This window comes from Stenella coeruleoalba, assembly GCF_951394435.1.
Source record: "Stenella coeruleoalba genome assembly, chromosome: 10".
NCBI classification, from domain to species: domain Eukaryota; kingdom Metazoa; phylum Chordata; class Mammalia; order Artiodactyla; family Delphinidae; genus Stenella; species Stenella coeruleoalba.
Genome location: NC_137156.1, coordinates 22,812,036 through 22,827,078, shown reverse-complemented (window position 1 = coordinate 22,827,078; position 15,043 = coordinate 22,812,036). Strand labels below are relative to the sequence as shown.

General features: G+C 56.5%; 2 protein-coding genes across 3 annotated transcripts; both read left to right on the top strand.

The window, feature by feature from the left end:
- Positions 1-4: 4 nt before the first annotated feature.
- Positions 5-3,025, top strand: NRM (nurim). 2 transcript variants are annotated; one of them, XM_079933385.1, is made up of 4 exons: positions 5-214; positions 772-968; positions 1,573-1,749; positions 2,105-3,019. In XM_079933385.1, the coding sequence occupies exons 1-4, from the start codon at positions 82-84 to the stop codon at positions 2,384-2,386; spliced, it is 789 nt and encodes a 262-aa protein (XP_079789511.1). In that variant the 5' UTR covers positions 5-81; the 3' UTR covers positions 2,387-3,019. The 2 variants fall into 2 exon arrangements, with proteins under 2 accessions (XP_079789511.1, XP_079789512.1); XM_079933386.1 differs by lacking the exon at positions 1,573-1,749 and having other exon boundaries at positions 2,105-3,025.
- Positions 3,026-4,047: 1,022 nt separating this feature from the next.
- Positions 4,048-12,513, top strand: PPP1R18 (protein phosphatase 1 regulatory subunit 18). Its single transcript, XM_079933384.1, has 4 exons — positions 4,048-4,124; positions 4,987-6,629; positions 10,737-10,947; positions 11,614-12,513. The coding sequence occupies exons 2-4, from the start codon at positions 5,013-5,015 to the stop codon at positions 11,631-11,633; spliced, it is 1,848 nt and encodes a 615-aa protein (XP_079789510.1). The 5' UTR covers positions 4,048-4,124; positions 4,987-5,012; the 3' UTR covers positions 11,634-12,513.
- Positions 12,514-15,043: the final 2,530 nt, after the last annotated feature.

Below are 15,043 nucleotides of genomic sequence, written 5' to 3'. Positions count from 1 at the left end.
GGCGGGAGGCGGGGTCGGGGCGGAGCCTGCGGCCGCGGGAATCCCAAAACCGCCCCTTTCCCCACCCCTCCATTTCTCGCCATGGCCCCTGCACTGCTCCTCGTCCCTGCTGCCCTCGCCTCTTTCATCCTGGCCTTTGGCACTGGAGTGGAGTTCGTGCGCTTTACCTCCCTTCGGCCACTTCTTGGAGGAATCTCGGAGTCTGGTGGTCCGGGTGAGCGGGAGGGACCGAGGATGAGCTCTGGGGTAGGAAGGTGGAGCCGGAGCAGAGGGAGCGGGGGCGGGGCTTGGAGACAAATGACAGGGGAAGTCCAGGAGAGGGAACTAGAACCGTGAAAGCCGCCGAGACGCTGCAGGGGACACCAAGGGCTAAATTAGCAACTCAGGGATTAGCGGTTTGGAGAGGCGGGAGAGTGAGGACTGAGGGGGAGAGAGGGCGATAAGCAGAGTATTCTAAGGAAAGGCTTAGTAAAGAGGACTATGGAGAGTGTTATAAAGAGGGAGCATTTGGAGAACCGAAACAAGAAGGGCACTCCAGCCATGCCTTTCGTGACTGACCAGCATGAATCCTCTTCCCCAGCTCTGAAGGAGGCCTGAGGAAGAGGGAAGAAACAGGGAATAGAAAAGTGAGGTGGGCAAAGCTTAGAGAGGAAGCATTAAGGCTCTTGAAAGCATTAAGGGACATGGCCTGGGGTCCCAAGAAGAGATAAGAGTAGGGAGTTTTTCCCACAGTCTTCTTGATCTTTTGTCCCTTTCTCCAACTCCCACTAGATGCCCGCCAGGGATGGCTGGCTGCCCTGCAGGACCAAAGCATTCTTGTCCCCCTGGCTTGGGATCTGGGGCTCCTGCTACTATTTGTGGGGCAGCACAGCCTCATGGCAACTGAGACAGTGAAGTCATGGATGTCCCGGTACTTCGGGGTCCTTCAGAGGTCTCTGTACGTGGCATGCACTGCCCTGGCCTTGCAGGTATGAAGCCCTGGCAGCTGAGTCCTCAAGGGAAACAGTCTGTGGGAAGGATTCCGTCGACTGGAGAGGCAAGGACCTTAGGCTTCTGATAAAACATGGGTTTAGGAGGAGAACTAAGGGTGTTCAGGACTGTAATCTCAGCTCCCATTCCTCCACAGCACATATCCTACTTTTTATCAAGAATGGTGTACTGCTTGTCATTCCCCGAGAATGATATGTGCATTCTCACCGTTGCAACTTTGTTCACGTTGTCCTGCTTGAGATTCCCTTGTTAACTCCTCTTCAGTCCTATCCTTTCTTCAAAAGCACTTCCCTAGGTCACAAGAGAAAGCTTCCCAGTTAGTACTCATCTGTTTCTCAGTGGGTGCTTGGCCTAGGCTACTTTGTGTACCTATCTGGTGACTCTCATCCATTCGTTAAGTCCTCAGAGTAGAGACAAGTCATTCTTACATACTTGGGACCCCACCCAGCACCCTCCACATGTTGAACATGCTCATGGTAGAGGCGGGGAGAGCAGCTGGCCAGCCTGGGATGGGGGCAGCCTCTGGGTCTAGGTCTTTCAAGGGTGGGCTGCTGGGATACCCAGTCCCTCATCCTCCTTCAGCTGGTGATGCGGTACTGGGAGCCCGTGCCCAGGGGCCCCGTGTTGTGGGAGGCTCGGGCCGAGCCATGGGCCACTTGGGTGCCCCTCCTCTGCTTTGTGCTCCACGTCATTTCCTGGCTCCTCATCTTCAGCATCCTTCTCGTCTTTGACTACGCAGAGCTCATGGGCCTCAAACAGGTGAGGCTCCCAGATCCCTACCCAAAACCTCTGATCCTTTCTAGAATACCTCTTTCCCCTCCAAGGATGTCCCTCCTCCTCCCCTACTCTTCCACCTGCCTCTTGCTTTTGACTCCCTCACCTCCCTTTCTTGTAAGATAGTCTCCCCTTAGCCCTCCCTCAAAGGCCAGAAACCATGGGCTTCCTGGGCCTGCGGAAGTTTCATGGACCAGAGATGAGGGTCAGGGACCCCAGTCTCAGAAGGGTGGTTCCTGGGCCTGCGTTATAGAAGGAGGGTGCCTGGAAGGGGAGGAAAGAGGCAGCTAAGTTGCGACAAGGGCTTGACTCCATTTCTAAGCCATTCTCCCTCTCTTAGGTGTACTACCATGTGCTGGGGCTGGGCGAGCCTCTGGCCCTGAAGTCTCCCCGGGCTCTGAGACTCTTCTCCCACCTGCGCCACCCAGTGTGTGTGGAGCTGCTGACTGTGCTATGGGTGGTGCCCACCCTGGGCACTGACCGCCTCCTCCTTGCTCTCTTCCTTACCCTCTACCTGGGCCTGGCTCACGGACTTGACCAGCAAGATCTCCGCTACCTCCGGGCCCAGCTGCAAAGAAAACTCCACCTGCTCTCCCGGCCCCAGGACGGGGAGGCCGAGTGAGGGGCTAACCCTCGTTCCAAGCCCTGTACTTCCTTTTCCCCTCCAATTCCAAATCCCCTTAACATCCAGGCCTTGGCTGCTTCAGACCAGAGGCCCAAATTCATGGACTGAAGGAGCTGTCCCTTCCCTTGCTTGAGCCTCCACTCCTTGGGTCCAGCTCCATATCTTAAATTCTGAGTTTCAGCCATTGGACTCCAAGGGCCGCTTCTCACCAGCCAGGAAGAGGGAGTGGGGAACTTATCTGTCTCCTCAGAGTTTAGGGCTTGACCCTCCATTAACAACCTCCTCACAAGGAGAAGGGTCTGGCCTGACCACTCCCCTGGTCCTATTTCTGGCCTCTGCGCCTCAAGGATCCTCTTCTCCACGTCTAGCTCCCCTCCTAGGAGCTGGACCAAGGTCCGCAAGTTTGACGATAGTGGCTGCCCCATCAGGCTCCACTTGCAGCTGCAGCCCAGCCCCACTGTCTGGCCTTTCCAGCTCCCTAGGCCCTGCCCCTGGGCTCCAGACTCATGAACCTAGTTGAGCAGATATTTCTGCTCTTAATTCGGGTGACTAAGGGCTCCCTGCTCTCCCGAGTAACTCGCGCTACAGGAAAATAAAATTCAGCCTGGTTTTTCTACGTGTAGCATGCAGTCTGTCAGTGTCTCTCAAGCTGCAGGGCTGCCTCTGGGAAGGACAGGCGAGCCAGACTCGAGTCTGGGCATCGGCCGCGCCCTCTGATGACCGCTGGGTGGCGGCCACTCCCCGCGGACCGCCCCACCCCCCTTCCCGGAGCACCCGGTCTCCCTTCCTCCAAATCCCCCAATTTCCTCGCTGCAGACCTGGGGACCCTCGGCAGATAGGTTGAAGCGGAAGAGTGGGGCAGCGGCTCGGGTAAGGGAGCTAGCTTCCAAAACCGTTGGCTTCCGAGCGCCGCTCCTGCTGCCGCCCCCTCCCTACGGGTCCCCCGCAGCCCGGCGGCCGCCCCGGCCCCCACGGTAACAAAGGCTGGCCCGGGAAGGCAAATGCGTGGGGAGGAGCGGCAGGAGATGGGAAGGGCGGGCCCGGCTCGGAGCAGCTGCCGCTTCCTCCTCAAGTCCCTCGAGGGGCCTGAGTCACGGGCCGCCGCCCTGGGTTGGCGAGCTGGGGGCGGAGGTCTGGACACCTGGGTTATCCGGGAGCCGGGTGAGAAGCCCTGGGGACAGACGTCGGAGAGCCAGGGCTGGCGGCGGGAAGAGAGGAGACCCGGAGCCGAGTCCCACGCGGGGTCGGAGGGAGCGAGGCTCCGCCCCCTCGCCCGGCTCCGCCCCGCGCCCCCTTCCCTCTCCCCATTGTCCTCAGACAAAGCGGCCGTCTCCCCCCGCCCGGTCCCCTGGTCTCTGTCTCCGTCCCTCCTCCTTGGCTCCCTCTTTCCGTCCTCCTCTCCCTCCCTCCTCCCCTCCCTCCTGTCTCCGGATCTCCCTCGATCCCTCTCTCCTCCTCTTCCTCTTTCCTCCTCTCTCCGGACGTCAGGCTCCTTCGCACCCCCTCCCCTGGGAGCCCCGCGGCGTGTGAGTTGACTGAGGGGCTTCAGCCTTGGGGAGGGGGTGTCTCCTCTCCCGTCCCCGCTCCCGTCCCCGGCCCGAACCTTGGGCTGTCTCCTCTTTGTGCCGAGATTGCCTGTCTGTGCGGTCAGAGCCGGGTGGGGATGGCCGGCTATGTCGGGGTTCCGTGAGAGCCAAGACCCGGGCACAGGACTGGCAGGCTCCGGAAAAAAGAGGTGTGGGGCCGGTGCTCCGCACGCCTGGGTCCCGGGGCACCGCCGGTGGGGGAGGCAGGCGGTGGTGCCGGGACCGCGTTAGGGTGGGGGTGGACGCCAGGGTTCTGGGAACGTGCTGGCAGGTCCGACACCCGGGTTCCGAAAGTCCCCGGGGGAGGGTATTTCCCCTGACCCGCCTCGGGGCGGAGTGCGGGGCGGAGGGGTGGGGGCTGGGGGGCCGGAGAGGCGTGGCCCGAGCAGAGCTGGAAGGGGAGCCCGGACCTCCTGGGCCCACGCTGAGACGCGCCGGGCTGCAGCCGCGGAACCCCCTCGCCCCTCTGCCCCCTGACTTCCCCTTCTCCCTTAGACCTCTCCACTCTCCGCCCTCCCACCTCCCCGACACCCCCTCAGGTCCCAGTGCCCCCTCTCCGGCGGGATTCCCTGACCTCTCTTCCCACTCTCACCGCTCCTGGGGTAGCGGTGAGGCAACCTCGCCTGGATCCTGTCCCCCTCACGTCCAGCCTCTCCTTTCTCTCTTCGCCCTCGCGCCAACTTCTCTCGTTTTTCTCTCTTCTCACATTCTGGGGACTGTCTCTGATACCCAATAACCTGTACTGACAAATCTGACTCCTGCCTCTTTGCCCTGAATCTCCACTCTTCCTCTCAACCCATCCCCCGACCGCCATCGACTTGGCTATTAGTTTCCCCTTCACTTTCTCAGCTTTTCCCCTTTCTCTGCTCCCCGCTCTTTCCCTCTGTCCTCACCCTCAGCTCCTCTGCCCTCCTCTGTGTCCCACCTCTCCGCTCCACTACCTCCCCTCCCACCCCCATTCTCACCCTCTGGGCCTCTCTGGAGCCTCTCCTTCCTGTTCTCTGCCCCCAGCGTTCCCCACCCTCCCCAAGGGGACCATGGCCACCATCCCGGACTGGAAGCTACAGCTGCTAGCCCGGCGCCGGCAGGAGGAGGCAGCCGTTCGTGGCCGGGAGAAGGCAGAGCAGGAGCGGCTGTCCCAGATGCCAGCCTGGAAGCGGGGGCTTCTGGAGCGCCGCCGGGCCAAGCTTGGTCTGTCTCCCGGGGAGCCTAGCCCTGCGCCTGGGACTACGGAGGCTGGACCTCCAGACCCAGACGAGTCTGCTGTCCTCCTGGAGGCCATTGGGCCAGTGCACCAGAACCGATTTATTCGGCAAGAGCGCCAGCAGCAGCAGCAGCAGCAGCGGAGTGAAGAGCTACTTGCAGAGAGACGGCCTGGGTCTTTAGAGGCCTGGGAGCGGAGACTCAGCCCTGGGGAGATGCGGGATCAGAGCCCCAAGGGAAGAGAGTCAAGAGAAGAGCGGCTCAGTCCCAGGGAAGCCAGAGAGAGGAGGCTGGGGATAGGGGGAGCTCGAGAGTCGAGCCCCAGGCCTTTGGAGGCTCGAGACTGGAGGCAGAGCCCAGGAGAGGCTGGAGACAGGAGCTCCAGACTGTCAGAGGTGAGGAAATGGAGGCTGAGCCCTGGGGAAACTCCAGAGCGGAGTCTGAGACTGGCAGAGCCTCAAGAACAAAGCCCCAGGAGAAAAGAGGTGATGGAAAATAGACTGAGCCCGGTGGAGTCTGACAACCAGAAGTTGGGCCTGACAGAGGCCCATAAATGGACGCCTGACTCCAGAGAGTCTCAGGAACAGAGTTGGGTACAACCGGAGGCATCAGAGTGGAGGCTGAGCTCAGGAGAAGAAAGAAAAGACTGCTCAGAGGAATGTGGGAGACAAGAAGAGAGGCCAAGTCCAAGGATGGTCCCAGAAGAGATGACAGCGTTGTCAGAGACCCTGACAAGGGAGGCTCCAGACAGCAGTTCTGGAGGAGTGGAGGCAGCAGAACAGAGGCCCACCCCTGCGGAGGATGGCGAGAGGGGCTTGAGGCTGACAGAAGGGTGGAAATGGACCCTGAACTCTGGGAAGGTTCGAGATTGGACACCCAGGGACACAGAGACTCAAACTCAGAAACCAGACCCTCCAGAGTCTGCCGAGAAGCACCTGAGTCCTCTCGCTGCAGAGGCTGGAGAAGGGGAAGCTGAGAAGGAGGAGGCAGGGGCCCAGGGCAGGCCTCTGAGCGCCCTGCAGAACCGCTGCTCTGTGCCCTCCCCCCTCTCACCAGAGGACGCTGGGACTGGAGGCTCTAGACAGCAGGAAGAGGAAGCAGGGGAACTCCGGCCCCCACCAGCAGCCCCTCTGTCTCCCCCACCCCCAGCCCCACCTGCCCCCCAGTCCCCTGGGGATCCCCTCATGAGCCGGCTGTTCTATGGGGTGAAGGCAGGGCCAGGGGTGGGGGCCCCCCGCCGCAGCGGACACACCTTCACAGTCAACCCCCGGCGGTCCGTGCCCCCTGCAGCCCCTGCCACTCCGGCCAGCCCAGCCACAGCTGACGCTGCAGTCGCTGGGGCTGGGAAGAAGCGGTACCCAACTGCCGAGGAGATCTTGGTTCTGGGGGGCTACCTCCGCCTCGACCGCAGCTGCCTTGTCAAGGGGTCCCCTGAAAGGCACCACAAACAGGTAGGGAGCAGCCAAGTCAGACTCCTCAGAAGCCCACTGTCAGCTCTCTGTGGGCTCCTGTCTCTGTCTCATACGCCTGTATTCTTGTCTCGGTCTATGCGTTCTTGTTGATTCCTGCCACCACTCTTCCTCCCCTGCGCACACACCCTTCCTCGTAGCCCTTCTTTTCCATTCACTTCCCAGCCCAAGGAGGCTGCCCCGCAGGCAAGCGCTGTCCTGGGTGTGTCACTCTCAGGCTGTGCCCAGGCTGCTCACCCTCCGTTCCCTCAGGCTCTGAGCCCCCAGCCCCCCAGTTCTTTCCATTGCTGACTCTGTGACCCAACCCAGGCCGTCTGGTGGGAGACCTGAGCTGAGGCCACAGCCTGGAGCCTGTGAGGGCAGGGTCCGCAGGGCAAAAGCACTTCCAGCCTTCCAGCGGGGAGGATGTCGGGGCGGGAAGCCTGGGGAGGTGGAGGGGTGGCTTTGGGCTTGTAGGGAGAAGTGAGCGGAGGAGGGTCTCACAGACCCGAGGACGAGGGGTGCGGAGGAGGGACACCGCAGGACAGCAGGGGGAGGGGAGTGGAACAGGGCCGGCCAAGGAGCAGAGAAGGCTTTCGAACCCCGAGTCTGCCCCATGGGAGAGACGCACACAGAGGCCATTTGAAGTGGGTGACCTCGAGGTTGCACACCCCCAGCTGGGCCGCTGCTTCAGACAGTACTCCCTTCTCTCTTGGGACAAGAAAAGCCTTCTCCTCTTCCAAAATACCCCCTCGCCACTCCCTCCCTGTCCTTCCTCCCTGGGCTTCCCCTCCGTCCCCAGAACTGGCTCAGCAGTTGATTTTCCCCTCTCTTCCTGCCATCCCGGCCTCTCCCTCCTCTTGGGGTAGAAAGAAAGAGAAGTGAATTTGGAGGCACTGTGCTGAGAGCAGGGAGTACAATGGGAGTTAAGGACGGGGTGGGGTGGGGGCGGGGTGGGGGCCGAGGCCAGCAGACGAAGGCAGCGCAGGGAAGTTGGCAACAGCCAAGCTGTCAGCCAAGCAGACTTCTCCCCCTGGCCCTGGCCCACGTCCTTCTCCACACACCAGCTTCCAGCTTGAAAAACTCTAAGGAAAGAGAGGTCTCTGCATCTAACATCTCTCCAGAGACTGGGAAGACCTTCCTAGTCTCCAGTTCTCATCTCATGTGTGACATCCTCAGACTTGTTTTTTGTGTCCTCAGTATCAGTGGGAAAGCACAGGGACCAAAGCTCAGGGTCACTTGAGACACCAGTTCATCTTCACATGAAGCTTAAGCTCCCATCCCTGAGCTATGGTCCCTGAGTCTGTCCTGAGCTCTTGGACTGCTACCAGCCCCTTCTCCTTCAGGCTGGGCAGACGCAAGGAAGTAGATGAGGAACGACCAGGGTGAGGTGTTCAGAGAAGTCACTTCCTGCTGTAGAGGTTGGCTTGTGCCTCTGGGTAGGAACAAAGAGGGGAAGGCGTGAATTTGGGGGCCCAAAGCCCAGGGACTGTCTGAGCGCAGGGCAGGACCTGTGAGGGTGACCATACCTAGGTCAGGGAGCAGGGGAGCCGGAAGCAGATCGCCCAAACAGGAAGCCTGGTGGGGGGGCGGCCGGAAGGCTGGTGGGGCTGAGTGGCAAATGCAGGGCCACGGGCCTGCCAGAACTGTGCTCAGGATGTGGTGAGAGAATAAGGAAGCAGCCGCTCCGGGTGGGGGTGGGGGTGGGGAAGAAGCAGCACAGAGTTCTCTAGGCCCAGACACCTTCCCCTCGGCCCTCCCTCAGGCCTGCTCCACTTGCCCAGCACCCTGCTCATCAGGGACAGGCATGTCCTGTCCCCAGCTGCCAGATGAGGAATATGAGGACCCTGCCACCCAACACTCCACCCCTTCCCTAAATAACTCCTGTTTTGCAGGCTAATTCCATCAAATGTATCCCTGCCACTGGGAGAGAAATCCCAGCCCTGCCACTGGAGCCCAGGGGTTGGGCTGTGGCTGGTGCCCTTCCCCAGAGGCCCCTCTGGCAGGGAGACCAGCCCCTCCCCTCTCCAGCCCCCTTGTGACCTTATATAGCTGATGAGAGGAGTGAGTCACCCCCTCCGTACCCCCCACCCCACACGCCCCATGCAGGCTGTGCATTCCTGAGAAGCCCAGTCAGAAGCTGGGGCGGGTGGTGAGGAGGGAAGCAGGGTGGGGGGAGAGAGACAAACGTGGAGGGAGAGCAAATAAAATGGATCCTTTTCCAGAGCAGATAATAAACTACGCAGCTTGTTATCTCAAAAGGTGATATGAAAAGAAAACCGAAATGGGTTCCCAGAAGTTTGGGTAAATCTGTCAGCAATAGAATTAGTTCCTTTTGAGAAACTGGGATATAAGGGGTCTGGTTCCTGTCACTTGATTCTACCAGCCAGCTGTTCCACAGACACAGACTGGGGGTTGACTGTGTACAGACTGGACTGACCCCGCCCCCAGTATTCCCCCAGTGTTGGTCCTCTGTTGGGACCACATCTGAGGTCTGGATGAAGCCTTCCTTACCCATTGTGGCAACTTCCACGTTTCTGTTGACAGCAGACACAAATAAGTAAACAAATAAGTAAATTCTCTGGTAGGTTAGGTTAGAAGGTGGTAAGTGATTATGGGAAAACATTAGAACAGGGACAAGTGGAACCCAGAGGGCCAGGAGGTAGGAGGAGCAAATATGACAACTTTATAATAGCATGATGCAGAGAGAGGGAACCATGGCTACATTTGGGGGAAGAGTGTTCCAGGCAGAGGGAACAGCCAGTGCAAAGGCCCTGAGGTAAGAGTGCCCCTGGTGGGGCTGGAGGAGATCACAGCCAATGTGGCTGGAGTGGAGGAGGATGCTGGAGAGGAGTGGGGAGAGGCACACTGGCAGCCCCCTGTAGGCCTTGGCCAGTCTCTGGCTTTTGCTCCCAGTGAGGTAGGGGCCAATGCCAGGTTTGGACCCAGGGAGTGACACACACAGTCTCTGAGTTCTAGCTTCCCTCAGGGACCCAGGTGTTAGCAACCACCTGTGCAGCCACCAGCCTGGTTTCTCTCCTCATACCCCAGTCCCTGCAGAGACTCAGGGGTGCTGGGCTGCAGCCCCGAGTTTCTCAAACAGACGCCAGAGGAGGCCTGGGGAGATCATCTGGACCTTTCTGAGCAGTTCACATGGAATCCTCCTGTTTGTCTCCTTAATCGCTTTGGCTCCCAGAGTTAATCCCACCCTGCCCCTTCCCCCTGAGCTTCTTAGGAGGGCAAAGGGGAAGGGTAAAAAGGTAGTGAGAGCAGCTGGGGCTCGCCTGCTCTTGAGACAGTATGCTTAGGAAGGATTTTCTGCCCCGTCCAGATCCCTTCTGGTCATTTGCCTCTGTCTCTGCACGTCCCTTCTGGTGCACTCTCCACCCCCATGCCATGTTTGCCCGGACTTTCCTCTCTGCCCCTGTCACCTCCCCCAGCTGCACCTTTCAGGCACTCAGGCTCATCTTCTCCCTGTGTTTTGGGGAGAGTCTCTTCTCCTCTGGGCTTTTCTGTTGGTCTCCGCTCCCCTCTCAGACCCAAGACCCTTTCCTGTGGGTCCACTCCAGCTGGAGGAGGGGAGTGAGGGGGGTGAAAGGGGCTGGTGACCAGGGTCCTGGGTTTCCCCCAACATCAAGGGGCCAAGGCTATGGAAACCATTGTGCCTGTCTTTGCTTTTGGTGGGGATCCCTCCCAGCCAGCTCTTTCCAGCTCTTTTCAAATCTCACCTCCTCTGGGTAGCTGTCCTGATTGCTCCCAGGGTGCCCAAAGACTCAGTTCTGATCACAGGACTTATCTCCATGTTTTTAATTTGTTTTTACCCTTCTGCCTCCCACACGCTAACCCACTTGGTCCTCCGTTACTCACTTCTGCCACCTGGGCCCCCGCCAAAGCTCAGGTCAGTCAATGTTTCTGAAATGATATGATTGAAGAGGGAAAATCTGGGACTGGAGAGAGAGTACTGAAAGGACAACTGGCTTCCAGAGTGGCTGGGGAGGACAAAATCAGCGAGTGCCCAAATCCAGTCCCCACTCTCCATCCTGCACCTGTTACCCTGCCGTCTTCCCCCTGCTGACCTCGCCTCCTCCCCCCTTTCTCTCCCACCCTCAGCTCAAGATCTCCTTCAGCGAGACAGCCCTGGAGACCACGTACCAATACCCCTCCGAGAGTTCGGTGCTGGAGGAGCTGGGCCCCGAACCTGAGGCCCCCAGTGCCTCCAGTCCCCCAGCGGCCCAACCCGACGACGAAGAGGATGAGGAAGAACTGCTACTGCTGCAGCCAGAGCTCCAGGGCGGGCTGCGCACCAAGGCCCTGATAGTGGGTGAGCGCGGGCTCCGCCGGCCCGACGGCGCCCCCTGGTGTTCGGAGTGGGCGCTGCGATCCAGGAGGGAGGGGGAGGATTTAATGTTGGCGCTTGGAAGGGTCTTGGCAGGGCCTCTAGCCCAACTGCTCCTTTCACAGATGGGAAAACGGAGGTCTTGGGAAGCGAAGTGCACGTGAGGTCTCCATATTTCAAAACCAGGCCTCTTTCTGAGCGCTCTAGTGTGGTTAAAAACACAGCGTTTGGATCAGACAGGCCTGAGTTTGAATTCCATCTTGTCTCTTAATTGTGGTGTGACCTCAGGGAAATCACCTGACCTCTGGCCTCAGTTTATTATTGTGAAATGGGGTTAATAATAACTACCTCTTGGAATTGTTGGGAGGGTTAAGTAATTTTTGTAGAACACCTAGGAACTACGGCTGGACATCAAATTACTTAACCTCTCCTGGGGGTTATTGTGAGATTAAACGAGTTATGAGAATGGCTGGCACAGAATCCATGCTAAATGAGTGATGGCTGTTACTAGTAGTAACAGGCACTCAGGATGTGGAAGATATTATAAGATTTCCTACATGCCAACTGGCCTTCAGTGTGGGCATTGGGTCGGGAAGGCGGGAAGCAGAGACCCTCACTCATTCTCTATCCTTATTGCCTCCTCTCCCACAGATGAGTCTTGCCGGAGGTGACCCTCTTCCGACACTGGGATATACCTCCCTCCTTCCCAGAACTAAAGATCCTGGAGCCCAGAAGATTCAGAGCAGACAGACCTTGAACATGAGCCTGGCAGGGAAGGGCAACCCACATCTTCCAACTTGCTTTCCTCATCCTGTTTCTGGGGGCGGAGGCAACCGCACAGTTTCCACCCTCATCAGACATGCTGGTGCATCCTAGGTGATCCAAGATCCCCATCAAGTCCTGGGGAGGAGCACAGAACTCACGGGGCGCAGTGGGGGGGTACGGATGGAGCACCCTCTCCATCTCCATGGGCAGGGTAACTCTCCCCACAGCCTTCCTTGACTCCCCACCCGCCCCCTGAGGCTCTCGGGATTTAAGTACCCATGTCCCTGGGAGACCTGGCCCCCACTGCATTTACAGGCACCTCTCCCTCCTGTTCCTTAGGTCACTGCCCCTTTGTTTACAGCGCCTGCCTCCTCTCTTGACCACAGCCTGGTTTACAAAATCCCCCAGTTCCCAGCCCCACCTGCCAAAGTCCCGGGTTTACAAGCCACGTCTACTTGTGTGTCCACAAAGAATCCTCTCCCCTGTCCCCTGAAGTCACCTCATTGGGGTGACCTGGGGGTATGGCTTCCTCCACCTTTGCTCAGTATTACTGTCTCAGTTTTCCCCAAGAGGGAAGGCTGGGAACCTTAACTCTGTATCCCCCTCTAGTTATTTAATTCTGTTCCTCCTAGTGGTTCACAATTGAACTGAATTGCGAGGGTGTGGGGTGAGTAATGAGGCGCCTCAACTTTCTTCCCCCAATTCTCCTTCCTTCTCCATTGCCTGGTTTTTTTGGTTTTGTTTGTCTTTTTTTAACTTTCCATAATAAAGTGGAGCTCTCTCCGACTCTCCTGCTGCTTCTTCTTTAGAAAAAGTGCATGTTGGGGGTGGAGTGGGCTCTGGGCTCCTCATTCCAGGCCTCTCCCTCCCATCTTCTTCTTAGCCATGAAGAGGAAGCAGCCATGGCTGTGGGAGGGGAAAATGACGAAGGTGAACCAGGAACTCAGCAATGACTTGTAGAAAGGGCTCTGGGAGAGCCTGGCACTGGTTTCTCAAAGGACTAGCAGGTGAAGGACTGGATTTTTGTTGTTGTTGTTTGTTTGTCTGTTTGTTTGTTTGTTTTTGGCTGCGCCTCACGGCTTGCAGCATCTCAGTTCCTCGACCAGGGATTGAACCTGGGCCACTGCGGTGAAATCGCCAAATCCAAACCCCTAGACCACCAAGGAACTCCCTGTTTTTTTAATTCTCTCTTTTTTTTAATTAAATTTTTTTTTTAGTCTAGGGCTGGTTTGAGAAAGGGCAGTTGAAGCATCCACTAGACTGGAAGCACCATGAGGACAAACTGTGTTGGTTGGGTTTACTGCAGCATCCCCATGCCTGGCACCTCGTAGACACAAAAATTTATTTTTAAAATGAATGACTGAGCAAATGAATGAAAAAATGAAAAGAGCCAAAAACTTGGAAGCAAAGGACACTCTGAATTGAAGGATTCTGGTATTCAGAAGCCTAGTGCAATGCAAGCAGCCAGATAGTATGTGATTAGTAGTGGCTAATCCAGAGGATTTTACTCCAAGACTCAGGACCATAAATAATAAGTCTCCTGAAATTGCTGCAAGTATAGTGTATGTACAGAAGTGCAGATTCCTCAAAAGGGTCTCCTCTGATAGACAATGGGATAATTCATGGCTTTGTGGCCCAAGTGTAGTTGGTACTGGGAGGTTTCCCCATTTCAATGAATTTTTATTTTCTACAAATGTAGAATATCTGTATTTTACTTATCAGTCTTTTTTTTTTTTTTTAAGTTCTCCAGGCTAATCAAGACATGGTTAAGTAGTTGTAGTCCTTCTATCACTAGAGGATGCTCCTCTCGGACTAGTCAGAGGAGATTCCTTCTTTATTAAAAACAAAGTGTATTAGACAAATTGATCTTAAACATATGCCAAAGGTCTTTAATTTACCAGCAAGGGAACAAGCAAGGTGTCAAAAGAATGAGCCACTTCAGAGAGGATGTGGGTAGGAGGGAAACAGGATACTACATGAGTAGCTAATTAGGTAAAGATCCTAATCAGTTGTGACCCAGGAAAGCAGAAGCAAGAGGCTCTGAGGTGCCAGGGGTGTCCACAGTCCATTTCAGAAATAGAAAGCAGTGCATTCAATAAGTTAATGAGGGCTTCCCTGGTGGTGCAGTGGTTAAGAATTCACCTGCCAATGCACGGGACACGGGTTCGAGGCCTGGCCCAGGAAGACCCCACATGCTGTCGAACAACTAAGGGCATGCACTACACTACTGAGCCTGCGGTCTAGAGCCCATGTGCCACAACTACTGAGCTCGTGCGCCTAGAGCCGGTGCTCCGCAATAAGAGAAGCCACTGCAATGACAAGCCGGCACTGCCGCTCACCGCAACCACAGTAAGCCTGCGTGCAGCAACGAAGACCCAACGCAGCCAAAAATAAAAATAAATAAATTTTTAAAAAAGAAAGAAAGAAGCCAATGATGTGGGGCTACCTGTGGCTGTTAACTGGAATAACAAATGTTTCTTTTCCCAGCGTAGTGTCGATAAATACAATTAATTGTAAAAGTATGAAGCAGGATCAAACAGAGGACGGCAGAGTCAAGCAACAAACTCTGCTTATTTAAAATTAAGCAGTCACCAGTGAGTTTCTCAAGCAGTTAGCAAAAAAAAAAAAAAAAGCTGAATACAAAAAGAAAAATAAAAAAAAATGCTGAATACAGTTTGCACATTCCTTAGTTTGCAGATCTTTTAAAATAACTTCCAGAGACAGCGCCAAGAAAAGCGGGCACCTTTATTTTTTCTCCACATCCCAAGTCTTCTCCTGCCTGGAGTCCTCTTTTAAGCCTAACCTGTATTCACTTCTGCGGAAAGTACCAGTCCTAGCAAAGATCACTTCTAATCAGCACGGCCTAATCTGTAATAAGCACGGACCTGATCCTCTAATTTGAAAGACTGCCCCACGAGCCGCGCGCGCGCACACACACACACACATACACCTTGCATTATTTTTGGCTCCATGGAACTTACATGTCTATTTATTTATTTATTTATTTTTGCGGTACTCAGCCCTCTCACTGTTGTGGCCTCTCCCGTTGCGGAGCACAGGCTCCGGACGCGCAGGCTCAGCGGCCATGGCTCACAGGCCCAGCCGCTCCGCGGCACGTGGGATCCTCCCGGACCGGGGCACGACCCCGTGTCCCCTGCATCGGCAGGCGGACTCTCAACCACTGTGCCACCAGGGAAGCCCACATGTTTTATTTTTTATGTATCTTGTCTCCGCCCCCCTCAAGCCACTGTAAATTCTGTGAGGGATTTGTTTCTGATTTGTTCTTTGGTATATCCCCGGAACTAAAACTGCCTAG

Bases quoted from the DNA above. Each gene is read 5' to 3' on its own strand.
- PPP1R18 (XM_079933384.1), top strand. From the start codon at position 5,013: ATGGCCACCATCCCGGACTGGAAGCTACAGCTGCTAGCCCGGCGCCGG. The intron at 6,630-10,736 runs GTAGGGAGCAGC...TCCCACCCTCAG, and splicing joins CTGAAAGGCACCACAAACAG to CTCAAGATCTCCTTCAGCGA. The intron at 10,948-11,613 runs GTGAGCGCGGGC...CCTCTCCCACAG, and splicing joins CACCAAGGCCCTGATAGTGG to ATGAGTCTTGCCGGAGGTGA.
- NRM (XM_079933385.1), top strand. From the start codon at position 82: ATGGCCCCTGCACTGCTCCTCGTCCCTGCTGCCCTCGCCTCTTTCATC. The intron at 215-771 runs GTGAGCGGGAGG...AACTCCCACTAG, and splicing joins CTCGGAGTCTGGTGGTCCGG to ATGCCCGCCAGGGATGGCTG. The intron at 1,750-2,104 runs GTGAGGCTCCCA...TCCCTCTCTTAG, and splicing joins AGCTCATGGGCCTCAAACAG to GTGTACTACCATGTGCTGGG.